Genomic DNA, 25193 nt, shown 5'->3' with positions numbered 1-25193 from the left:
AGAGACTGTCATAATGATATTTCAGTTCAGTAGGGCTCAGTAAGAAAAATGGTAGTCTCCTTGTTCTTTATCCTCAGGGTGTGTTTTGTTTTGTTTTGTTTTGTTTTTTTGTTTTTTTATTCTGACACTAGTCTACAGAGCTAGTACTCATATTATCTTCTCATATGCAGGGTGAGCTGTGGGCATACTCAGTGATGCTATGTACCTGCAGGTATACACAGTGGGGCCAGATTATGCCCATGCTGAAGCTAGAAAATCGCCAGCTTTGGATGGGAAAGTCGAACGAGACAGTGAAGGGAAAGAGATTCGATATCCAGTCATGCTGACAGCCATGGAAAAGCTGGTGGCCAGGAAAGTCTGCGTAGCTTTTAAGGTAGAAGAAGTCCCATGGGGGTAAAGGGTGCTGTGTAATGAGGGAGACAGATAGGAGGAGGAATCTGGGAAGAAAGAATAGCTCTCTTGTCCTCATCTTGCCTCTTTGCCCTACAGCAAACAGTTTGTGGTTTTGACCTTCTTCGTGCCAATGGTCATTCCTTTGTGTGTGACGTCAATGGCTTCAGTTTTGTCAAGAATTCAATGAAATACTATGATGACTGTGCCAAGATTCTAGGGTAAGGGACACAGTGGTTTGGGCTGAGGAGAATGGGCTTAGAGAAGAGAGAAAGCTTTTACTTTATTTTTTAAATTTAATCTTTGTTGTATTTTTTAATTTAAGTATTGTAAAAATGATTTAAAAGGAAAATAGAGAAAGGGCTCTTCAACCCTCTTGCCTTCCCAACACTGCACTACCCAGAAGTAATTACTGTTAAGAGTCTTAGATGTAATAGTATGCCTTTTTCTGCCATGTATAAACAAACTATTTTATTAAACATGATCATACTATAATACTGTTTTTTAACTTGACTTTAAAAAATTTATCATGTAATACTTAAAACATCAAAAATGTATAAGAAGTGATGAATATGGTGAGTATCCATATATTCACCATTGAGTTTATAAAATTTACTAAGAATATAGTTGAAGCCCCTCCATACCCCTCTCTAATTATACTTCCTTCCCTCCCACCTAGAGGTATTTGGTGTTTGTCCATCCCATACATTTATTAATATTTTACTACAAATCTGGGGGTATATTTCGAATGTTTTTAGATTTTGTATTAATGGATTCTTCTACAATGTACTAATTTTGTTGAGCTCCATTTATACATGCAATTCTGGTTCATGCATCTCACACGGCTTCTTCATGTTTCTCCTTCTAGGAACACCATCATGCGGGAACTTGCTCCACAGTTCCAGATCCCATGGTCCATCCCCACAGAGGCTGAGGACATTCCCATCGTCCCTACCACATCTGGCACTATGTAAGCAAAAGTAAAAAATCTGGAATAATCTACTTGAGGCACCTAAGTCAAACCAGTGGTTTCTTTTTGACCCTGTACATTCCGACTAGTAGAGCCTGGGTCTCTTCTAGGCAGTTTTCTTAAACTTACCTATATTCCTAATCTCAAGATAGTTTTCCTCTGTTCTTTGACATATCAAATAGGATGAAACAATGGGAGGTGGTAAGGGGGTGGTTTGGGGAGAGGCTCTAAAAACACTCCCTATCTTAGGATGGAACTTCGCTGTGTCATTGCGATTATTCGCCATGGTGATCGTACCCCCAAGCAGAAAATGAAAATGGAAGTGACACACCCAAGGTAGGAAGAGTGCCCTAATTTAGACAGATCAGTTTTTGTGAAGGAAATCGGTGCAGGGGAGGGGGACAGACCCCAGAGGCTTTGACTGTCTCACGCCATACTGAAGCTTCTCTCCTTATTTCTTCAGGTTTTTTAGTCTATTTGAAAAACATGGTGGCTACAAGACAGGGAAATTAAAACTAAAGAGGCCTGAGCAGCTACAGGTAAAATGGTGAATCTGGCTTGGAAGAGCAGTGCAATGAGAAAGATAGAGGCTATGGGATTGGGTGCCTCCGTGAGAGACTAGGATGAAAGGGTCACTTGGCCAGGACTTGGCCTTCTGCATGGATACCCTGTTATTTCTTCCAGGAGGTGCTGGACATCACAAGGCTGCTATTGGCCGAATTGGAGAAAGAACCAAGTGGTGAGATCGAAGAGAAGACTGGGAAACTAGAGCAGCTGAAGTCTGTGCTGGAGATGTGAGAAAAGGGTTAGGAAAAGGGAGCCAATAGCAGTGAGAATTGGGGGCTTGGATAGAAAGTAAACTATGAATTTATTCTGCAGGTATGGACATTTCTCAGGCATCAACCGGAAGGTGCAGTTGACTTACTACCCTCATGGAATAAAAGCTTCTAATGAGGGGCAAGGTAAAATATAATACCCCCTTCCCATTATCATTCAGCTCTCTTATTCTTGAACCCTTAGATGACCTCTACCCTAGATTACCTTTTTGGGCTCCTCAAAAGACCTAATACTTAGATGTCCCCAGTATTTTCCTCTAGTCTAAACATATTCACTGCCTTTTATTCCTGCAGACCCACAGCAGGAGGCTCTGGCCCCATCTCTTTTGCTGGTACTGAAATGGGGTGGAGAACTCACTCCTGATGGCCGTGTTCAGGCTGAGGAGCTGGGGCGAGCTTTTCGCTGCATGTACCCTGGAGGACAGGGTGAGTGTTTTGGGGGAGTAAACGCCGAGTAGGACTGGGACAAAATGATTAGAGGGTAAGTTGGAGAAATGAAGGAACTGAGGCAATGGTGAAGTTAAAAGGGAATGAGCATTCTTTCTTCCATGTGGTTATTTATGGCATGCATTCCTGGTTCTCCCCTTTGCCCCCAGGTGACTATGCTGGCTTCCCTGGCTGTGGGCTGCTTCGTCTTCATAGCACTTTCCGCCATGATCTCAAGATCTATGCCTCTGATGAGGGCCGTGTCCAGATGACTGCTGCTGCCTTTGCTAAGGTGTGCATGGCAGTTCTCCCACAGCCTCAGTGTCCTTTATGGAGAAGCAGAGAGTTTGGAGAACCAGTTGGGAAATTTTAGGGTGTTTGTGGCCAACTCAGAGAAGTTTCCTCTGGTGTCTGACCCCATTCTATAATACTGAGAATGAGCTGAGAATAATTAGTGAGGGTAGGCTCCTTGACCTATACCTGGCTTTTCCTAGCCAGCTCTCATTTGACCATTTAGGCCTTGGAGGACTATGTTAGACTGGAAGGAAAACAAATAGATTTTGTGCTTCCTCTCCAGGGCCTTCTGGCTCTAGAAGGGGAGCTGACACCCATTTTGGTACAAATGGTGAAGAGCGCCAACATGAATGGGCTCCTAGACAGCGATGGTGATTCCTTGAGCAGCTGTCAGCACCGGGTGAAGGCTCAACTTCACCATATTTTGCAGCGGGATGCGCCCTTTGGCCCTGAGGACTATGAACAGGTCAGACTCTCCCTATCTTGCTGTCCAATATAACCCTGATTCAAAATTCCTAGAATGCTAAATAATAGTGATCAAAAATGGTATTTATCATGTGCCAGGCACTATTTTACATGCTTTCCATATATTATCTCACTTAATTCTTACCCTTTGAGATAGCTATGGAGCCATAACCTCTTATCCACAATTTCAAAAATTAAAAGGATTTTTATAGGGTTGGCACCAAGATTCATTTGGCAGCAAAACCTGACATGATAAATATTTCTAACCCCTATTAAGATATTTAGTGTAAATAGTGATACATTTTGCTGCATAAATATAAATGTGTTTGATGATGTGTTGGGCCTTGCTGGAGGTATTATGTAACATATAGCATATGTACTGTATTAACTTCCTAAAGTCTGAAAAATTCTCAGTTCCAAACACAGCTGGTCCCAAGGATTCTGAGTGAAGGAATGTTTTAATTATTAATTGTAGCATTAAAAAAACTATCCCAAAACTCAGTAACTTAAAACAACCAATATTTTATTGTTTTACTCATAGTTCTAGGCTCAGTTGGTCTTGCTTGAGGTCTTTCCTAAAATTGCCCAGATGTTATCCAGATGTTGGAGCTGGAACCATCTGCAGGCTCAACTAGGATGCTGGGATGGCTGGGCTTTCTCTCTTTTCATGCTTTCCCATTGGTCTCAGAGCCTCTCCTCTCCACATGTTTTCTCCAAATGGTTTCTCTAGCATGGTAGCCAGACTTCTGAAAATAGATTTCACTAAAGGAGAAGTTTCCTTCTGCCTTTGCCTTTAAAGATTTTTAAAAGTATAGGCCCAGAAGTAGGCCAACATAACTTTGTTACTTTTTACTGGTCAAGCAGTCACAGGGCCAGCCTAGAATCAAAGGAAAGCAAAGGTGACACAAAATGAATGGCTGTCTTTAATTTACCATAAGAACTGTGGACATGTACTACTTTTTCCTCACTTTACAGATGAGGAAACCTAGGCTCAGAAGAACTGAACCAACCTTTACAAGGTTACCCAGTCAGTATGAACTCAAGGAGACTAACTTAAGAGCCCAGGCTATTAGCCACTGCAGTATACTGCCTCACAGAATTATCCACAGTGGATGGTATTATGTAATGCCTTCCTTCTTCATGTGTGTCCAGGCCACTATTGACTGGGGATCATGTGCCAGACTATGATTTCCCACCATTCTACCACCGAGTTCCTCATTTTTTATTCATTTTTTAAAAATTATTTATTTCTTTAAATTGTAGNGGTTACCCAGTCAGTACGAACCCAAGGAGACTAACTTCAGAGCCCAGGCTATTAGTCACTGCAGTATACTGCCTCACAGAATTATCCACAGTGGATGGTATTATGTAATGCCTTCCTTCTTCATGTGTGTCCAGGCCACTATTGACTGGGGATCATGTGCCAGACTATGATTTCCCACCATTCTACCACCGAGTTCCTCATTTTTTATTCATTTTTTAAAAATTATTTATTTCTTTAAATTGTAGTACGACTTTAACCACTTTTAAGTGTACAGTTCAGTGGCATTAAGTACATTCACACAACCATTCATAGAAATGGTTATGTAACCATTTCTAGTAGAGTCTTAAATGAGCTAAGGAGCTGAGCACATTGCCTAGAGAACAGCTTTTTCTGTGTTTCTCTGAGCAGGACTTGACAAGGGCAGGACATTGCTTCCTTATTTTCCAATTCACTGCCTAATGTCAAATCCAAAAAAACTAAGCCACCTTCCCTTTCAGCCTTTCTTCCTTTTGCTAGCAGGAATGGAACTCATAAGGACCTAGGCAGAGAATGTGTGTGTTCCATCCACAATCCTCTTCCTGTCTCTCCATTCTGTGTTGAGTTGGTATCTAGTTCTGAGGCAGCACCTCTATTGTAGGTTCAAGCTATCATCTTGTTTAGAGGAATACAATAATGTTATCTTTATTACCCACTCATGAAAATATTCTGTGACTATTTTGAGGGATTTGGGTTTCATCTTTATTCCCCCAGCATTTTCCATGTGTTTTTTTAGAACCCACCAGAAAAGAATTTAAGTCTATTTTATTTCCTGTGAACTCCAAGATGTTTACCATCAGCCCATCTCAGATGGCTGTGTGCTAGAGCAGTTCCTTCATCAGAAGGCCCTAGAGCAGCTGGTGTGCCCAGTAGCATAAGAGTGCTCATTGGAGAGAGACAACAAACAGATCTTAGTTGCAAGCAGTTCCTGTAATAAGCTCACAGGAATCTGGGCAATTGCCATTGAGCCTATCTTGCTTTTCATCTCTCTATACTCCACAGCTGGCTCCCACTGGAAGCACCGCCCTACTCAACTCCATGGCTATCATTCAGAATCCTGTGAGGGTCTGTGATGAGATGTTTGCCCTGATTGAAAACCTCACTCGCCAGATCCAGGAACGGATGCAGGACCCCAAGTCTGTAGGTGGGTATGAATACCCTGTTCCCTTCAAGGTTTCAGGTAGGGATGGGTTTCTCAGACACTGCTGTGTTCTCTCCTAAGTGACAAGGCATCCTCATCTCTCTGGTTCTACTTCAGGTTTGTTAGGGTCTTTTTTAGAGGTAAAATCTTGGTTTCTCTGTCTTCCTTCCAGACCTGCAGCTCTACCACAGTGAGACATTAGAGCTAATGCTTCAGCGTTGGAGCAAGCTGGAGCGTGACTTTCGACAGAAGAGTGGGCGCTATGATATCAGTAAGATTCCTGACATCTATGATTGTGTCAAGTATGATGTACAGCATAATGCAAGTCTGGGACTTCAAGGCACAGCAGAGTTGCTACGTCTCTCTAAGGCATTGGCTGATGTGGTCATTCCTCAGGTATGTCTCATATAAGGGATCTAGTTTAGGGATTGGGGCATTGGGTGAGGAAGAAGAGAAAAAGCAGAGAGGAGGGGGCAGTATGGGAGGACAAGGAAACTTACAGAAGGAATTAGATGAGTTGCTACAATTCTCAGGGTCTATTCTGGCTCTGAGTAAGTGCAAGAGACTGAGGAGAAACCTGGAGAGGGGGGATGTGGTGGGTATGGCAGAAGTCCTAGACCAGAGGTGAAGACAGGCATGATCTCGGGCCTGGGAGTGTGAGGCAAAAGGAAAACAGGATTCATTGAGTACTTACTATTCCTGGCCTATGGCCCCTAGGAGTACGGGATCAGTCGGGAGGAGAAACTGGAAATTGCCGTGGGCTTCTGTCTTCCGTTGTTGCGGAAGATACTACTTGACCTGCAGAGAACCCACGAGGATGAGTCTGTCAACAAGCTGCATCCCCTGTGAGGGAGGGCTGGGAGGGGTGCTGGATGGAGGGAGGGGCGTGTCAGGGGAGCCCTTGGGGGAATCCAGACTGGGACAGCTTGGGGAACCAAGAAGAGAAGGAGGGGATCCTGGGATGAAAAGGAGAGAAGTGTTTGAGGTGGGAAGAGGCAATGTGTGGAGGGGTGGGAAGAGGATTATCTGATGATGTGAGTGACTTAGCTATTACCTCAGGTACTCCCGAGGAGTGCTTTCCCCAGGCCGCCACGTTCGAACACGGCTCTATTTTACCAGCGAAAGCCATGTCCACTCCCTACTCAGTGTCTTCCGTTATGGGGGTCTTCTTGATGTAAGGATCTTTCTTCTCATCTTTTCTCTGCATTCTTTTACTCTCCTCCTCATGTCTCTCTCACTCTTTTTTTTTTTATTGCAAGCTTTTTCTGTTCCCCTTGTTTCACTCCCCATTCCCTGACTCTCTTGGTAAGCATTGGCTTACCCCTTCCTGTGTTTGGTAGGAGACCCAGGATGCACAATGGCAGCGAGCTTTGGCTTACCTTGGTGCCATCTCAGAGCTCAACTACATGACCCAGATTGTCATCATGCTCTATGAGGATAATACACGGGTGAGGAGCTAACAGGGTGGGATGAGGAGAAGGGCCCCTTCTTTCTCCTCCATCCCCTTTTAGGAAAAACATTGTTATCCTTAGAATTTGTAGAATTCTGCTAGGTGTGACACTTAGGCACAGAGCATCTAAGAGGTTCTTACTGGAACAGAAAAAGAGTTTTGGAATGGTGTTGAGCCAGAGGGATACCACAGAACATATAGCTCTGGCATTAGGGTGGGTGTGGAATTTGGGACAATATTATAATGAGTCTTTTTCTCTAAAAATTTTCACACATATACCTTCTTCATCTGCCCGCACAAAGGTATCTTTATATCTCCTACTGTATACAACAAAGCAAAGCTAAATTACTGTGGGAAATGGGAGGGGAGGGTCATAGAAGAGGAGGTTGGAAAGTCAAGCCAAGTGGTGAATCTCAAACAGTGGTGGTGAGAGAATGAGAATCTTGTACATAACACTAGACCATAGTTAAAGGGAAGCTGTAATAAACCAGCCACAGAGTGGAGTGAGACGGCCCTGGGAGGATTTCCTCTCTATTGTCCCTGCCTAGTCTTCCACTGCCATATCTAGCTCCTCCAACTGCTCCTTTGTCTGTTGATGCCCCATAGGATCCCTTTTCAGAGGAGCGATTCCATGTAGAGCTGCACTTTAGCCCTGGAGTGAAAGGTGTCGAGGAAGAAGGCACTGCCCCAGCTGGTTGTGGATTCCGTCCAGCGTCTTCTGAGGTAGGTGAGAGCCCTGGGATTTAGGACTGGAGGATTTAGGAACCAAGTGGTGGGAAACTTGGAAACAGTGTAGGGAGGTAAAAGGGTTGGGAAGTCTGAGGTTAGGAGGCTAGAAGCCATTAACACCTCTCCTATCTGTGTCTGTTGTTGCATAGAATGAGGAGATAAAAACAGACCAAGGCAGCATGGAGAACCTGTGCCCAAGAAAGGCACCAGATGAGCCAGACCGGGCATTGCAGACTTCACCACAGCCCTCTGAGGGTCCTGGCCACCCAAGGAGATCACCCCTCATTTGGAACCGAAAAGCTGGCTCCATGGAGGTAATGGGAGGTGCTTGGGGGAAAGAAGTGGTGGAAGTGTTCATGAATCCTCTGAATCCCTTTGGAGGGTGATTCTTGGGACCTTAAGTAGAGTACTCCTGCCCCCGATGGGTATGTTTTACTTAATCTCTTTTTCAAAGCTGGTCTCCACATAATGCTCCTTTAAACTGGTTGCTATTTCTGAAATTAAAGAGATGCTAGAGAGAGGTGCCCGTGAGATAGGATTTTAAGAGCTGAGCTTGAGGAGGAGGCCTGTGGATGAATTTTAAAAGGCAGTTCTTTAAAAGGAAATGTAGTCAAAACAGCATGAACTCCTGGATAAAATCCCAGTCTGATACTTTGAAGCTGTGTGACCTTGGACAATTAACATCTCCAAGCCTCAATTTTTAATCTATTAAATATAAGTAGTATTGACCATGTAGATGCTCAGTAAATAGTAACTATAATTACAACACAGTTGATATTAAAGGCTAGGCCTTCTCTATCTCTTTGTGACCTTGGATAAAAATTACAGCTCATATAAGAGCAAATAGGTGGCACTTTAAATTAACCCCTTTAGGGTTATCTATACTCTCATCCTGGAACATCCTAGAAGGGAATCTAGTCTGAAAGCAAGTGCCCTTTGTTCTGATGAGCAGGTTTATGGCTATGGGTTTGTGTTCTTCTGTTCTTGGAGTTAGTCTCTAGTCCTGGTCCTAGTTGTATAGACTAGAAAAAAGGAACTGTTGTACATCTCACTTGTATCCAGCTAACTGTTCCAGGGTTTGGGGCTGTTTTTCATGGAAAGATTCTTTCCCTCTTTGGCCCAGTGACACTCTTTTGACCCCATGATCTATCCCAGTGTTGTGAACTCTGACTGTCTAATTTGAGTCCTGTTTTGATAGATGAATCTGTTCCTGGCTCTGTGCCAGCTTTGTCTTAAAGGAATTGGTTTTTCCATTTTGTAAACATCTCAGAAGTGTCTTTAACTAGCTTACATATGTTCAGCAAAAAATTTATAATTAAGATATTGGAGAAACCTGAGAAGACAAACTAGTCCCTGTTCTAGATTCATCCTTTCCTTTCTGATGATTTTAAGGTGGATTTGAAATTGTGAATACTCAGTTTCTTTAGGTGGGATATGCATCATTTTCTCTCTGAGGGCTAAGTTAACTCAGTTTCCATAGTACACTAGTACCCTTCAAACTCAAGTGAATAGATCAAATAGGTAGAATGACATAATATTCCATCAATAAACTCCTCTACATCTAAATGTCTTCCCATTCACATGCTCTGCCAGTCTCTCTGGCACTGTTGTGCTTGACACCATTTTTCTTCTGGTTTAAGCAGTTAAGAGACATAAAAAAGGCAGATCCCTCTCTGTGTCATCGCTCAGACTTGATGAGATTGACTTCTTGCTTTCAGACCTACAGGAAGCTTCCTCTTATAATCACATTTCTTCCTTTCAGTTACTAGTGCTGCTTATCTCGGATGATGGTTGTCCAAGATGTGTTCTTTAGATATGCAAGAAATCTTCTGTATGTTCCTTGGTCACACAGCCTTTTAATATTAATAATTCCTCTGCTTGTTCTGTATTATCCCTATCTATTACAGTCATTCCCCCATCCCTTCTTTTCCTCTCATCATGTCATATTTTTGGACTGTTTTAAAATACAAAAATCTGTGACCTTCATAGCAGCTGGGCCCTAGGCGATCATTTTCTTCAGCCCTGTAATTAGGTCTGCCCAATAGCCACTAGGGGTTAAAGGAGCTATGACCGGCTTTCTACCCGGTCTGATTTCAGGTCATGAACATGCAGTGCACGGGGAACCTGGACCTGATTCCTTTAAGGGGACGGCGCCGCCGGAGGTCGGGAGACCTCCCCCGGCCTTCCCTAGCCATCGGCCTACAGCCCCGGGCTGTGTCCACCACTCACCTGGCGTCCTGCACAGAGGTGTTCCTCCCTACCTCATCTTCCTTTTCTGCACCTGTCTTTGCCTTCTGGGATTTAGGGGCTCAGAACACTGTCGGGGTGGGCATATGTATGTTTGGGGTTATATGATTGGACCCTTGTGGGCTTTTTAGAAATCTGATTCATGTCTCTAGGAGAGGAGGGGAGGGCTTCTTGATTCAGATAAGAAACTGAGTGTGGTTTCCATAGCCACAGCTCTCCCATGGAAAGAAGAGAGGGTGGCCATACTACTTCTCATTGTACCCAAGCTATTGTGATTGGCTTTCTGAATCCTGCTGGAGGGATAGATATGATTAAGGAACGCTGCTCTGCTGAGAACTAAGAATGGTTGAATGATTTCTCAGATTTGGGATGGGAGGGCTAGGGGGACAGGCATCTTGGAAATAACTATGCCTTTTAGTGTAGGATTCTCTGGAAAGCTTCCTCTGCAAAATACACTCTTTGTTTCCTTTTCTTCTTTTTCCCCCTTAAAAATCCTTTAGTTCTTCCAAACCTTTTGACATTGCTTGGCTTCGTATGGGGCAGGAATTCAGGGTCTGGGTTTTATTTAGACTGCTATGCTGAAGTGCCAAATGGTAACATAGAGACCTTTTTCTCTAGGTGCTTTCTGAGACTTCATCCTCCAGGCCTGGTGGCTACCGGCTCTTTTCATCTTCACGACCACCAACGGAGATGAAGCAGAGTGGCCTAGGTAGGGTTTTGCAGCGTCTCTCACCTGTTGTTGGGAAGGGGTGTCTGTCTCTTCTTCAGAGTTTTATTGTGGGAATTGTCTGGTGGGGCTAGGGAGGATGAATTTGGAGAAGCCATATTTAGGTATGAACTTTGATACCACATGACTATTTTCATTCCAAGAAGGTGTTTGTCTTCTGGTTTTCTGTACCAGCCCCCCCCCACCCCCCCGTTTATCTGGCTGAAGGGCATTTTTCTGGCTTCTCCTCTCATCCCTTATCTGTCCCTCCAGTCTAGCCCAGACCTTAAGGGGCCATGGAGACTCTGAATCTTCAGAGTTATCAGAGACAGAGCTATAGAGGTACTCATGACCCCCATATGAGTCATATTCCTCATTTGGAGAATTTGTGCCATGTCTTCCTCTGAGACCTGTGTTTATTATCTCCCTACTCTGGCCCCCCCCACCTCCATTCCCACTCCTTCATCCTCTCCTAATCCTGTAATTTTTTTTCCTTTCTTCCTGAAAATTGAGGGACAAATCTGAGACTGGTATAGTGGCAGAGGCTTCTCTCAGGACTTTGAGGGAATGTCTCTTGATTTTTTTTGATTCCTGGAGAGGGGTGGAGAACATCATTCAACCTTTCCTAAGAACAAAGACTGCAGGAAGGACCAAGCCTCAGAGGGTATTGTATTGTTTGGGGGTGGGTAGTGGTCCTGGGGAGGGGCTATCTTTGAACACATGTGCCTTGTGAGCCAATAACTAGAAATGGCTGTTAGAGATAATTGTGTGGGGTCTGGACTTGCTCCTCTAGCTCTTTTTCTCTCATCCTATTATTCTCTCCATTTAGCTCCTTTCATTTTTTCTGTTACTTTTGTCCTTGGCACCCAATTTCTTGGTCCCAAAGTGGTCAGCATTGGGCCAGCAGAGGGACAAAGATTTTGGTAACTTTCCAGGCTAATTTTATGGAAGTAGGTTGCCTTCTAGATTCCTGAAATGAGGTAGGTGGTTTGAAAAATAAATGATAGATGTGTAGATCTGTGATAAGGGCTTCTCATCCTAGAAGTCCCAGTAAAGAATAGGTTTCAGGTAGGCAGAAAAAGAGGATAGGTGTGTCTGGTCCAGTTAAGTGCGGGTGCTGTTGAGAACAAGGCAGAGGTATCGACATGGCAGTTAACAGATGGTGCTGGTTAGGTAGCGACTACCCTCTGAGATGATCTAAGGACTGGGCTGGGCAGGATTGGCAGGACTGCACCACATTATTTACTGGAGGAAGTAAAAAAGCATGGGGTGGTCTGGGACAGAGCCAGCTAGTTTCAGCTTCTCTGAAAAAAAAAACTGACATATTTAGCAACACTTATTACTCTCTGAAACCCCATTTCTAGAGCCTGTTTGAGCGTGAAAGGTCAGAGAAGTTGCTGCATAGAAGAGCGGTCCTGAATTCCAGGGTGGAGATATTCAGCATCTGAGCTTTCTTAATTTCTGTGGTGACCCTGAAATGCTGGGACCCCTGAAACTGTGGCCCCTTCTTTGTGGAATCAAAAGAAACTGACCTCCTCTCTACTTTATTCATCTCTCCTCTGAATGTGAAGTTCCCAAGCCAAACCCAGGGTCTTGGCTAAGATGGATTTGGAAGTAGAAGGGCAAATCCCACAACTGAGGTTGTCCATCTTATTTCCTCATTCCCATTCTGCCCTGGGCTGTAATAGGAGAGGGAACTATGAGTCCCAACCCTATTCTTGACCAGATATTTGAGACAGTAACTGGCTTGATTTATTTGCTTCTAGATTTTTCAAGTTTTATTTACTCCTCTGATTGGCAATAGAGTTCTCTTTGATTTCTTTGAATTTATATGTGTGCACATCTGACTTTGAGCATAGGGCTTATAAGACAAACTTTTGAAAGTAGAAAAAATCATCTTTTTTTGTTGTTTCCTGTTTACTAGATCCTTTTTAGTATGGTGCTTAGCACATACTAGGCATGCTCTACGTATAATCACCTGACTCTTCTCATGCCTTTCAATTTGTGTCTATCTTCACTTCAGAAACAATCTGTATCTTCTTGATTTAAAAAAAGCTATTTTTTTTTTGGTCAAACACAGTTGATCTCAGAGTCAAGAGGCCTGGATTCTAGCCCAGCTTAGCTCCTAACAAATTGTCTGACCTTAAGCAAATGAGATCCCTTTTGTATCTCAGTATCTTCATTTCTGAAATCAGAAGGTTGAACTGGATAATTTTTTAGCCCTTTTCAGGTTTAAACATTCAGTGAGTATCATACTTTCTTGGGAAAAGTAAAAAGGCCCAGTGGGAGAGAGAAGGGAGGGAATGTGGGATGAAAAACTAAGGAGGAATTGAAACATAGGAGAACTTGAGATTTGAGAGGAGTGTTCAAAACTTAGTCTCTAGTTTCAGTCAGTTCTTTCCTTTTAAACCTATAATGGACTAGATCTGGGTTTTTCAAACCCTGTATCGAGAGTAAGGAACACTGAATCAAATTTAGGGCTATCTAGACAGATTGCCTATTCTTTTAGTATTTATGAGAGCCAGTGGAAAGCATAGTCTATCCCTTTCAGTAGCTTTGAGTCCCCTAATATCACTAACCCTGCATTTGTAGTGGCCTCTTGTATCTGCTATGTAGATCTTCAGGAGAATCCCTACTTTGCTTGCCCAGTGTAGCTGTGAAAGTAGTGAAAGCCGTTTGTGGCTATGTGTAGTAGCCACCTGATGTTGGCTCTGAATGGCAGTGTGTGTGTGTCTTGATGTTGTCATGTGATGTTGTGTGTACTTCTGTGTGGTAATTACAGCTTTGCGTGGCTACTAATGCACCCCCGGCCTTGCAGGCTCACAGTGCACAGGGCTGTTCAGCACCACAGTGCTGGGTGGCTCCTCCAGCGCCCCGAATCTTCAGGACTACGCTCGCAGCCACGGCAAAAAGCTACCACCTGCCAGTATGAAGCATCGAGATGGTATGTGGGTGGGTTTGGGGGTAACTCTTTTCTTCATTTGTCCTCCAGCAAAGACATAGTTCAAGAACTGTTCATGCTTAAGATGGTACTGACACTGGCCTTTTAACAAGTTTTCTTCATCAGTTGTAGAGGGGAGAAGGAACCAAGACCCCATCCACCTCCATTTGCATTCCCTCTCACCATATAAGTATTAGTTATTTATGCTTATCCCTTCATAACCTCCCACATACAGCCCTGCTACATCAATTTATTTCACTTTTTTATTCTTTCCTGGATTCTGGTCTATAGGGAAAAGGACCCAGAAGGATGATCCAAGGTCAGGAAGAATGCAGTGGAGCCTTGATTAAAATTTAGGAAATCAGGGATGGGGAAGTTGCTTAGCCAAGGCAGGAAAGATGATATGGAAAGAGACTGGATGATGGGATGAAAGTTTCTACAAAGATAATCTTTCTAAATGATGAGAAAGAGGATGTGGTGGTGAAATTCGGGTTGTTCGTGGGGCTGTATGGCGGCAGAGATGACACATGGATTCCTAAGAAGAGATTATACCAAAGGAAAAATTGAAATGTTGTCGTAGTCAGGAATCTAAGGGTGGGGGTGGGAACATGTTATATACTAACTGCAAAGAACAGAGTAGATTGCTGGCAAATTCCAGAGCAGGGAGTGGGGACAGGTGTGGGTATAATCCCCATGATGTCTTTTCTCCCCAGAGTTCTTGTTTGTCCCGGCCGTAAAACGATTTTCTGTGTCGTTTGCAAAGCATCCGACTAACGGTACGTTTGCTTCTGACCCAACATCATTCATCCTCACCATGTCACTTCCAGACACTTAACCTCTGAGTTCTGACACTGACTTTGCCTCTCCTTCCACTGTGTTGACACCCTGCTGTCTATGAATGAAACACTCACTAAGTGTCCTTCTTGGGACATGTCCCTTGTGTGACAAACCTTAGCCTTGGCTGTAGCCTGGCTGCCCTATCCCTGTGGCAATTCAGGGTCTTACTTCCATGGTCACCATCATCACCATTGTGTCACTTTTTTTCAACCTCATCACCAAAACATTATTTAAAACTCTCCCTTTCCTATCACATGAGTGCTGGGCTTTGTATAAACATGATACTCGTTCCCCTTTTTAGGAAGAGACTAGCATTTCCTATATTATCCTTATTTCGTCTCCCCACCCCCAACTCAGCTTATATAATTTTGACCTTCTTGTTTTCCCTCCAACTCTTTTGTTGGAGTGTATAACTAGTTTGTTTCCCTCTGGAGCAACACTGCAGTTCCCAGCTCCCAAGCATACCCCAAAAGACACTGGTCTTGAGTATATAGTTTCCCATCTCCATATTCATATCTCTTACCATTACGTGTACTTGGTGTGGTTCCTGTGCTCCTGACATCTGCTTTATGTTACTACTAACCTAGGGCCTGGGCATAGGAAACAGGAGCCCAGATTGACCTGGGATAAAAGAGAGAAAGAAAGAAGTAGGAGGTAGTAGGTAGAGGAAAAAGAATTGTACCTTGAGTTTTTACACTCAAGGTACAATTTACCTTGAGTTTTACCTTGAGTTTACCTAGAGGAAAAAGAATTGTACCTTGAGTTTTTACACTCAAGGTACAATTTACCTTGGTTTTCATGTAGACCCCCCAGCCTACCTATGGCACTGCTGTCTTAGAGAAACTTGAAGTGAAGAGATGTTTATAATATTCTAGGGAAGCTTAGGAATGAAAAATATTTCAAGAATATTAAAGAACTGGGTCTTCCCACACTAAGGTGGCAGACCAAAAACTGAACGTGGGGTCCAAAAATTGAAGGTGGGAACCAAAAACTGAAGGGCTCTGGTCTCTTTGTAGGGTATGGCAGGGGAACCCAGGACTTACCTCCGGTTTTATACTTTTTTAGCTTACTTTCTTTCTGCATTGTCTCTTGTCTTCAAAATAAATCTAGTTTTGTTTTATATGGTTTTCTTCCATCCAAGAGCTAAGATTCTGTGTGGGAGGTAAAATTAGCAAGGATTTCGGGTTGGAAAACCTCCAGGTGCTCATCCCTTGCTTCTCAGCAAGTGGCAGCTGCTAGATTTTAGCCTTCTTGGGCCATACATCTCCACTAGGCACTGCTGAAATCTTCTGAACTTGACTAGCTTATACTTGTTCAGTTTATACCCCCACCCCAGCTTCCACTTATGCCTATGACAGGATCTCTCCATTCAGATTGGCATGGCTATACCTTCACATTTGGCTTCAAGCTCATCTGGCCTTCCCGTGCCACAGTCATCTCCAGAGTAGAGCTTCATGTACCAACCCCAGTGCCACTGCCTGGGACTTGGACTTAGGAAACATGTTACTTAAGGTATGGAATATAGCACCAGGAACTTGGGCCTCTAAAATCAAAGCCAAATCATAGATCTCCTAGTTCTTAGGCTCTAGGAGAAAAGATACAAATTCATAAAGCAGATCCTCAAACCTATATATCTCTAGTTCCCTGAAGCCTTGGTTAGCAGCCTCATGATTTGAAGAAAAGAAGAATTAATTCTACCAAAAGGCAGAGAGGAAGAAAGACCTGGAAAATTCAGGTATAGTGCAGGAGAGCAAATTCAAGATCTCTTCAATACCCTGCACACTTCCTCAGGGGTCTTCTGGCTTTTGTTCTTCTTGTACTTGAACTTGGAGGCTACAGTCCTTAAGAACCAGAATCTGTGGGATCTACCTGTTAGCAATCGGAAAATTTTGGACCTATTACTCTTGATGAAGAGTATCTAGATTTAATTTGACCATCAGGGTAATATGAGCACTCCACCCCATGGCCAGATCTTGCTTGACTGACCCAGCAATTGCAGAGAGGATGTGCTGCCTGCATTGCTTGTGGCAAATTATTCACAACAATGTGCCAGCCTATTGTCCCATCATTGCCAACTCCTTGCCATGATGTCTAGCTTTGAAACAGCAGCTGGTAAAACTGGACCTGGCTTTAGAAAGGAGTCAAGGTAATGATGTCTCCTTGCTTTGATGGGAAAACATCTTTCAGCCCATCATTGCCTCTATTTCTGATAAGCTTTGGTCACATCCTGTGACTATGTCAAGTATACAAATATGGCTCATTACTAAACTGCACACTGAACTCACTAAAGTAAACTCATCTAGTGGAAGAGAGACTGTGGCTCAACCTTATCCAGAAAGTCAGAGTGTGCCCATTGGATTTGCCAAGCCCTTTATTTCCTAGGGACCCTCACAACTGTCTCACCATTGGTATAGTTAGTGCCTGGGTGCAGCTGAACCTCTCCTGACATTCAAACTAAGGTCTGGAAACCATAGTCTGATGGATTACCCCATGCAACCAGTTCTGGTCTTGGAGGTCCGAGCACTTGTTCTCAGCTACCTTGATCCTACCTTCTCTGTAGCAACATTCTGTCATAAGATCTTAAGACCCCATATCTCTTCCCTGGGATCTTTTCCCTACTCTTCCTTTTACACCCCCTTCCACATGCCTTTCACTATCTTCAATCCTTTGCAGCTGAATCACACATATCCAAAAAATTTACCAAGCACTTAAAATAATAAGTGGTTCACTCCCTGGCTGGTTTGGCTCAGTGGATTGAGCACTGGCCCAAAAACTGAAAGGTTGCTGGTTGGATTTCCTGTCAGGGTACATGCCTGGGTTGTGAGCCAGGTCCCTAGTTGGGAGTGTGTGAGAGGCAACCAATTGATGTCTCTCTCCCTCTCTTTCTCCCTCCTTTCCCTCTCTCTAAAAATAAATAAATTTTTTAAAAATAATAACAAGTGGTTCAGGATTGAAGCTTTTCCACTGAGCAGCTGAACAAAGTGCAGTTAGACCCACCAGCAGTGGGAAGAAAATATAAAATTATCTAACTTTTGGCTTCTTTAAGGGATACAGAGTCTCCCAAGTCCTGAGATTTATGTAAACATTTTTAAAAATCTGTGTATTTGAACAAAGGTAAAGAATGATTAACCAATAATGGCATTTTCACATATTGATTCCATTTTTTACATGCTCTGTTTTACACCTGGTTTCCTTCCAATCTCCCATGCCATTGGAAGACAGTCCTCTCTGTAGTTATCTTAGAGTCTGGTCTAGAGGGCCTGGCCTGAACCTTTATCAGCCTTTTTAACTTCAAACTTTACCTTGATACCCTGTACCATTCTTGACCTTCTTCTCTGAGAGACTTTGAATCTTTTTATCTCTATTCCAATATCATAAATACATTAGACTGAGGAGTAGGCCCTATCCAGAGTTTGTCCAAGAACAGTCAGGGGTACCGGATCTCTGGTCAAGCCTCCCACAGAACTCCCAAGCCTGCTTATCCCCCACCCAGAATGATGTGGCTTCTGTCTGCAAACACTGACTGAATTGTGCTCACTGAGAAAGGGGAGGGTCTTGCTGTATGATGAGGTCTCACTACCCCCTTCTTTTAGACTTACTGTGTGATGCCAACACTCTTCTTTCCTGCAAGAGATGCCCAGTGGCTCTGACTATCTCTGCTTCTCTCTTAGCTCACCTTGGAGCTGAGTGGCTACACTTCCCAGTAATGCTTATGCCAGTCAGTGCCCCCCTCATTGTCTCTCCCTCTTCTCTTTCTTTATCTTGTGCTCCCTGCCGTGGTACCCCCCAACCCCTCCAGAGCTGCTGGATGACCAGCACCCTGTGGTCCGGTTGCTGCGCCGTTTTTCCTCTGACTGCCCAGGGGGCCGGCCAGTCTCCTTGGATGCCACGCTGGCGCATCACCTGCACCAGTGCTCCTACCACCTGCGCCTCTTCCGGAACTGGCTGCGCTCAGGCCAGGATGACCCCGAGTGCCTCTACGGTACCCCTTACCACCAAGCTGGCTGCTGCCACTACCCTGGCTGGGACTGATTGCTTTGCTTATTGCACTTCTGGCAGGAGAGCCCACCTGTTCCTTTCTCCTATTTACCCTGAGGTTATGTGATTTGCATTTAGTTGCTTGGATGGGATTGGTGCCAGACTGCCTGGTAGCTGTAGCACTGGCTGCTCCTCCTTTCTCACTGCCTCCTAATGCTACCCATTCCCAGTTCTATTAAGTACAAAAGTACTCTCTTGCCCTGGAATATATTTTTATCTCTATAACCTTATACTACCAACATCTTCAAATTCAGGCCTTTTTCTACCCACTCTGAGGAGCTAGAGACTGTACCTCTCTTGCTCTCCTGCCACTAGAGTACATGGAGAAATTGAAGCACAGAGGTCTCAATTGAATCCTCAGAGCAAACAAGGGCCAGGAGTTAGACAACAATGAGGTATAATTCCTTGGAGGTTTTAGTCATTGGTGAATAGGAGGCTATGTCTTACATAGATATTGCTGTCATGCCTACCCTTAGTCCCCTGAAGGAGATGTAGAGGAGGCGTAGGAAAGATTGGAGACTGAAAAAGTGGTTGGGATGTATACTTCTTGATTCTCCAATGGGAAGTTTGTTTTTCTTTCTTTTCAATAGGCCCTAGGATTAGGGTTACACATTTAGTTTAACCCTTTACCCTAGCGGTAGACCTACATTGGAATTACTGGATTCAGAGCAGAGAATCAGTGTTTATTGTTTCTTTTAGGGTGTTTGCCTGTTTTCCTGATGGAATAAAGAAATCCTAGCAAGTCTGGGGTCTTCCATTGAGGGCAGAAGGGAGAACATTTGATGTGATGGAAATAACCAAGAAAGAACTTCCATCCCCCAGCCTGTTCATGCATGTGATTTTCCTGGGCTGAGCTCCATATGTATTGCATGCCCTCCAGCTTGCTTCCAAATATTCCAGCTTTTCTACCCCTATCCTGTATCTGCACGAACCCCTTCTCAGATTACATGCTCTCCTCCTTAATCTGGTTCTCTTATACATGATCCTTGAAATCTGCTGTTTCTTCCCAGCTCCATATGACCTCCCTAACCTCATTTACACCTACAATTTCACCCCTTACCTATGGACCTTTGGTTTATTCCTCCAGAAAGTGCAACAGCAATGTAGGTGATTACCCTATTGGGATTCTGTTGAATTTTCCATGGGACATTGCAGGCTCTCCATAGGTAGGATGAGAGGTGATTTGATTCACCTGGAGGCCTTGGCAGGTAGACTTTTTAGGGAGTCTGGAGGTGACAGAAATAGATTTCCTTTGGGGCTCTAAAGAGTTCCCTTTCCTAAGAGTCTTGGATACCCCATACTCCATGAGCCACTGACTCTCCTGATGGCTCTCAGGGACTCTCCATGCTTCCTTGGCCAGTTGGGGTGTGTCTGGCAGGAGTAATATTGACTTTGCCCATTTCTTTTCTAACAGGATTTGAAGGGTGCTTCATGGTGCCTACCGTCTACCCCCTAGAAACACTGCATAATGCCCTTTCCCTGCGTCAAGTAAGTGAATTCTTGAGTAGAGTCTGCCAGCGCCACACTGAATCCCAAGCACAGGCGTCTGCAGGTATGGAGAATACTGTTGTCTTGTACTCCTATCTCTGCCTCACTCCCCTGCTTCCTAGAACATGAGTAATCAATTAAAAAGATAGGTATTCCAAAAATATATATAAGTAGACTTGAAAAAATGTTTCATTGCATAAGCCAACCCAAAATCATAGAAATATCACTCTTTCCCAAGTAAATTTAGTGTGATCCCAATTAGAATATTGATGGCTTTCTAAAATCAGACAAATTGGTTTTGAAGTTTTCGCTGAAGAATAAACAAGCAAGAATAGCCAAGAAAACCTTGAAAAGGAGCGCAATGAAGGGTTACTAGTCATATCAGATTTTAAAACATTCTATAAAACTTCTATAAAAGTACAGCGTAATATTGGTATATAAGTAGAGATCAATCAAACAAAATAGAAAATAGAAGTAGATGAAGTTAGCATTTTAAAATACTGGGAGAAAGACAGACTTTTTAATAAATGGAGTTGGGACAACTGAATAGTTATTTGACAAAAATTAAAATTGAATCCATACTTCATGCAATATGCCAATATAAACTCCATGTAGATCAGAGAGCTGAATGTAAAAATTAAACCATACAGTAGGTAGCTCCTAGGGCTTGTCTTTTTGAAGAAATGCAAAAAAAATCAAGAAAAAACTGACAGAATCAACTTTGTCAGAACTCTGGAAAATAGTCAAAGGTTTGTAACACCCAGGAAAATACTGGATCAAGAAGGAAATAACCTAAAAGTGGCAGGAAGCTTTCCAGTATTTTTACTTGACTTACCACCCACCCATCTCTCCACCTTGGCCACAGTCTTGAAGATAGCAACCCTATATTGTCAGTGTGGGACCCTGGTCCCTGGTTCCAGAGAGAGCAGAACAGACCTTATCTCAAAGAATTGTGTTCATTCTAATTTATGAGGGGCTACCTGAAGGACTGACACAGGGTGCTTACCTTTGTTTCACCTAATTTGGAACTCACCCAGTGTATAAATGTGACTATGAAGAGGGTGTTTCTTGAAAACATTATAAGATAAATGAGCAATATGCTATTTGGGGAAAAATATATAGTTGAAGCAAACAATAGGCATCCTGAAAGCCTGGAAGGAAAACTTAGGCAGAGAGTTTCTTTAGGAAGTTAGGCATTCAAGCCCACCCACATATACTGGGAAATTTAAAAAGTCATGCGTATGCCTAGGGAAGGACACATGAGCACAAAAAGATATGAGAAGACCCAAAGCTTTTACCTCTGGCTGAATTCTAGATCGGCACAAATAAGAAGGATAAGTCAGTGTTGTAAACAGTCTGCCTAAGTGTTGAAGGAGTACCTGAACATATAACCAATTAGCTAAGACTGTAAGAGTTCCTCTCCCTTCCCCTTTCTTCTCCTCCCTTCCCTCCTTCTCCCCCTTTTTGGTTCCTAGCACATTCAAAGAAAACACTTGTCAAAACACTTGCTGAACATAAATTAAAGGAACAACACTTCACAGACCACACATGACAAAGAAGACAAAATTTACAAAAACAGCCCTAGCTGGTGTAGCTCAGTGGATTGAGCACAGGCCTGTGAAGCAAAGGGTCCCTGGTTTGGTTCCCAGTCAGGGCACATGCCTGGGTTGCGGGCCAGGTCCCCATTAGGGGACACATGAGAGGCAACCACACATTGATGTTTCTCTCCCACTCTTTCTCTTCCCTTCCCCTCTCTCTAAAAAATAAATAAATAAAATATTTTAAAAAAACAGTTTAGAAAAAGCACTAAACAGCTATAGACCATAGCAAATAACAAAAACAAACCCTAAGAAAGGGAGGCTAATCTGATTTTCAGAGTTAATACATTAAAATACTCAAAATGTCCAATTTTCAACCAAAAAATTATAAAATATGCAAAGAAGACAATGTGATCCATTCACAGAAGAAATGAACAGAAATGGTTCTTGAGGAAACACAGACATTAGACTTATTAGACAAATATTTTAAATAAGGAAAAGAAACCAGGGACAAAGAACTAAAGACAATAAGAAGAACAATGTCTCAACAAGTAGAGAATATCAATAAAGAGATAGAAAAAATAAAAAGAAACCAAACAAAATCTGGGGCTGAAAATGTAACAGAAATGAAAAATTTACTAGAGGATTTCTTAGAAGGCAGAAGGATTTCTTTTCAGGAAGAAGAAAGAATTAGCAAACTTAATTAAAGCTGGATCCTCTGAAAAATACTCAGTCTGAAGAGGAGAAATAAAAAAATTATGAGGAAAAATGAACAAAGTCAAAGAGATTTGTCAGACCAACATATGCATAATGGGAGCCCTAGGAGAAGAGAGAGGGAAAGAGGTTAAAAAATAATTGAAGAAATAATGGCTGAAAACTTCTCAAATTTGGTAAAGACACAAATCTTTACACCAAATAGTTGAAGGATAAATGCAAAGAGATCTACACTGGGACACAGTACAATCAAATTGTCAAAAATACAAAGACAGAAAATGTTGAAAGTAACAAGAGAAAAGTAACCTGTCACATAGAAGTGATCTTTCATAAGATTTACAACCCATTTCTCATCCATAGAAGCCAGAGAGCAATGGGATGATGTACTTAAAGTGTCAAAAAAACCCCCTATCAACCAAGAATTCTATATCTGGCAAAACTCTTCAAAAATGAAGGATGAATTAAGGAATTTCCAGATAAACAGAAATTGAGTTTGTCACTAGTAGACCTGCCCTAAAAAGAGGCTTTTAGGCTGAAATGAAAGAACACTAGACAGTAACTTGAAGCCACACCAAAAAATAAAGAACTCTGATAAAGGTAATTACATTGATGAATATAAAAGCCTGCACTATAGTATTTTTTTATTTGCAGCTCTTCTTTTTGTTTCATATATGAATTAATATACAAATCAACACAACAAGCATTATAACTCTGTGTTAATTGTCACATAACGTATAAAGATAATTTGTGACAATAACAACATAAGGAGAGGACTGAGCCTTATAGGAGCAGAGTTTTTGTATGTTATTGAAGCTAGATTACTATTGATTCAAATAAGATTATTATAAATTTAGGATGTTAAGTATAATCCCCATAGTAACCACTGGGGAAATATCTAAAACATATACTGAAACAGAAATGAGAAGGGAATCAAAATAGTTCACTACAAAAAAAATCAATCAAACACCACAGGTTGTAGTAATGAAGGAAATGAGGAGTGAAAACATTGTACAACAAGAGTGTCACACTCATTTTCACCGGGGGCCACATCAGCCTCCAGTTGCCTTCAAAGGGCCGAATGTAATTTTAGGCCTGTATAAATGTAACTACTTAACAGTTAAGCAAGAGCTTGGTGCTGCCACTGGGTAAAAACAAGGTGCTGGGTGGGATAAAACGAGGTGGAGGGCCGGATTCGGCCTGTGGGCCTTGTGTTTGCCACCTGTGTTGTATGACATACAGAGAACATAGCAAAATGGCAGAAATAAGCCCTTTCTCATCAGTAGTTATTTTAAATGTAAATGAATGAAACTCTCCAAGCAAAAGGCAGAGATTAGCAGAATAGATTTCTAAAAAGTATTCAACTATATGTTACAGGAGACTCACTTTAAATCCAAGGACACAAATAGGTTGAAAGTGAAAGGATCTATTCCACGTAAATGATAACCAAATGATAGCTGGAGTTTACTAATGTCAGATGAAATAGTATTTAAGTTAAAATTTTTTACAAGAGACAGAGAAGGTCATTATATATTGATACAAGTCAATTCATCAAGAAGATAGAATGATTATAAACATATACTCACCAAACAGAGCCCCAAAATATTTGAAGCCAACAATGACAGAACCGAAGGGAGAAATAGACAATTCTACAATAGTGAATAGTTGGAGACTTCCATACCCCACTGTCAATGATAAATAAACAGCTAGACAGAGATTAGTAAAGAAACAGAGAACTTGAACAACACCATAAGCCAAGTAAATCTGACAGAAAACATTCCATCTAACAACAGAACACAGATTCTTTTTTTAAAACTAAATTTATTGGGGTGACATTGGTTAATAAAATTATATAGATTTCAAGTGTACAATTCTATGATACATTATCTATATATTTCATTGTGTGTTTACCACCCAAAGTGATATCTTTTTTTTATCACCATATATTTGACCCTCCTTTACCCTTATCTACTCCCACAGCTCCCCTTCCCTCTGGTAACTACCATACTGTTGTCTCTGTCTGAGTTTTTGTTTGGGTGGTTTTCTTGTTAGTTCATTTGTTGCTTTCAGTTTTATATCCCACATATGAGTGAAATTACATGGTTCTTGACTTTTTCTCTCTGACTTATTTTACTTAGCATGATATTCTCATGATCCATCCATGTTGTTGCAAATGGCAATATTGCATTTTTTTGTGGCTGAGGAATTTTCCTTGTATATATGTACCACATCTTTTTTCTTCTCTTTTTAAATTTATTTATTTTAATTGTTGTTCAAGTACAGTTTTCTGTCTTCTACTCCCATCCCAGTCCACCCCCCAGTGCTCCCCACCTCCCTCCCATTTCCACCCCCCTTAGTTTTTGTCCATGTGTCCTTTATACTTGTTCCTGTGTACCACATTTTTATCCAATAATCTATTGAGGGATGTGTTTATTGTTCTCATGTCTTGGCCATGGTGAATAATGCTGCAGTGAACACAGGGGTGCAAATATCTTTGTGAATAGATGTTTTAAAATTTTTTTGGTCTCTCTGACTGGTGTGGCACAGTTGGTTGGACATTATTTCGTAAAGCAAAAGGTCACTGGTTCAATTCCTGGTCAGGGCATCTACATGGGTTGTGGGTTCAGTGCTTCATTGAGGTACTTACAAAAGGCAACTGATTGATGTTTTTCCCTTACATCAGTAT

General features: G+C 42.3%; 1 protein-coding gene across 15 annotated transcripts in view; it reads left to right on the top strand.

Moving 5' to 3' along the window:
• PPIP5K1 (diphosphoinositol pentakisphosphate kinase 1) overlaps positions 1-25193 on the top strand; it is a 44201-nt gene that overhangs the window by 6411 nt on the left and 12597 nt on the right. For 4 of the 15 annotated variants that reach the window (XM_037054472.1, XM_037054473.1, XM_037054470.1 and 1 more), the window contains exons 9-31: positions 212-373; positions 490-611; positions 1259-1360; positions 1610-1696; positions 1824-1899; positions 2045-2154; positions 2240-2322; positions 2491-2622; positions 2793-2914; positions 3200-3382; positions 5684-5825; positions 5995-6218; positions 6540-6667; positions 6882-6996; positions 7163-7270; positions 7879-7995; positions 8151-8315; positions 10099-10248; positions 10867-10957; positions 13773-13898; positions 14609-14671; positions 18532-18714; positions 20185-20322. In XM_037054472.1, coding sequence (XP_036910367.1) covers positions 212-373; positions 490-611; positions 1259-1360; positions 1610-1696; positions 1824-1899; positions 2045-2154; positions 2240-2322; positions 2491-2622; positions 2793-2914; positions 3200-3382; positions 5684-5825; positions 5995-6218; positions 6540-6667; positions 6882-6996; positions 7163-7270; positions 7879-7995; positions 8151-8315; positions 10099-10248; positions 10867-10957; positions 13773-13898; positions 14609-14671; positions 18532-18714; positions 20185-20322 — 2929 coding nt within the window. The remainder of the gene's footprint in view (positions 1-211; positions 374-489; positions 612-1258; positions 1361-1609; positions 1697-1823; positions 1900-2044; positions 2155-2239; positions 2323-2490; positions 2623-2792; positions 2915-3199; positions 3383-5683; positions 5826-5994; positions 6219-6539; positions 6668-6881; positions 6997-7162; positions 7271-7878; positions 7996-8150; positions 8316-10098; positions 10249-10866; positions 10958-13772; positions 13899-14608; positions 14672-18531; positions 18715-20184; positions 20323-25193) is intronic. The other 11 variants (XM_037054474.1, XM_037054475.1, XM_037054476.1 and 8 more) reach the window with 11 other exon arrangements.

This window comes from Sturnira hondurensis, unplaced genomic scaffold, assembly GCF_014824575.4.
Source record: "Sturnira hondurensis isolate 20B ecotype Veracruz unplaced genomic scaffold, ASM1482457v3 Scaffold0008196, whole genome shotgun sequence".
Classification (NCBI taxonomy): Eukaryota; Metazoa; Chordata; class Mammalia; order Chiroptera; family Phyllostomidae; genus Sturnira; species Sturnira hondurensis.
The sequence above is the reverse complement of the archived record's forward strand: the minus strand, read 5'-3'. Positions and strand labels throughout refer to the sequence as shown.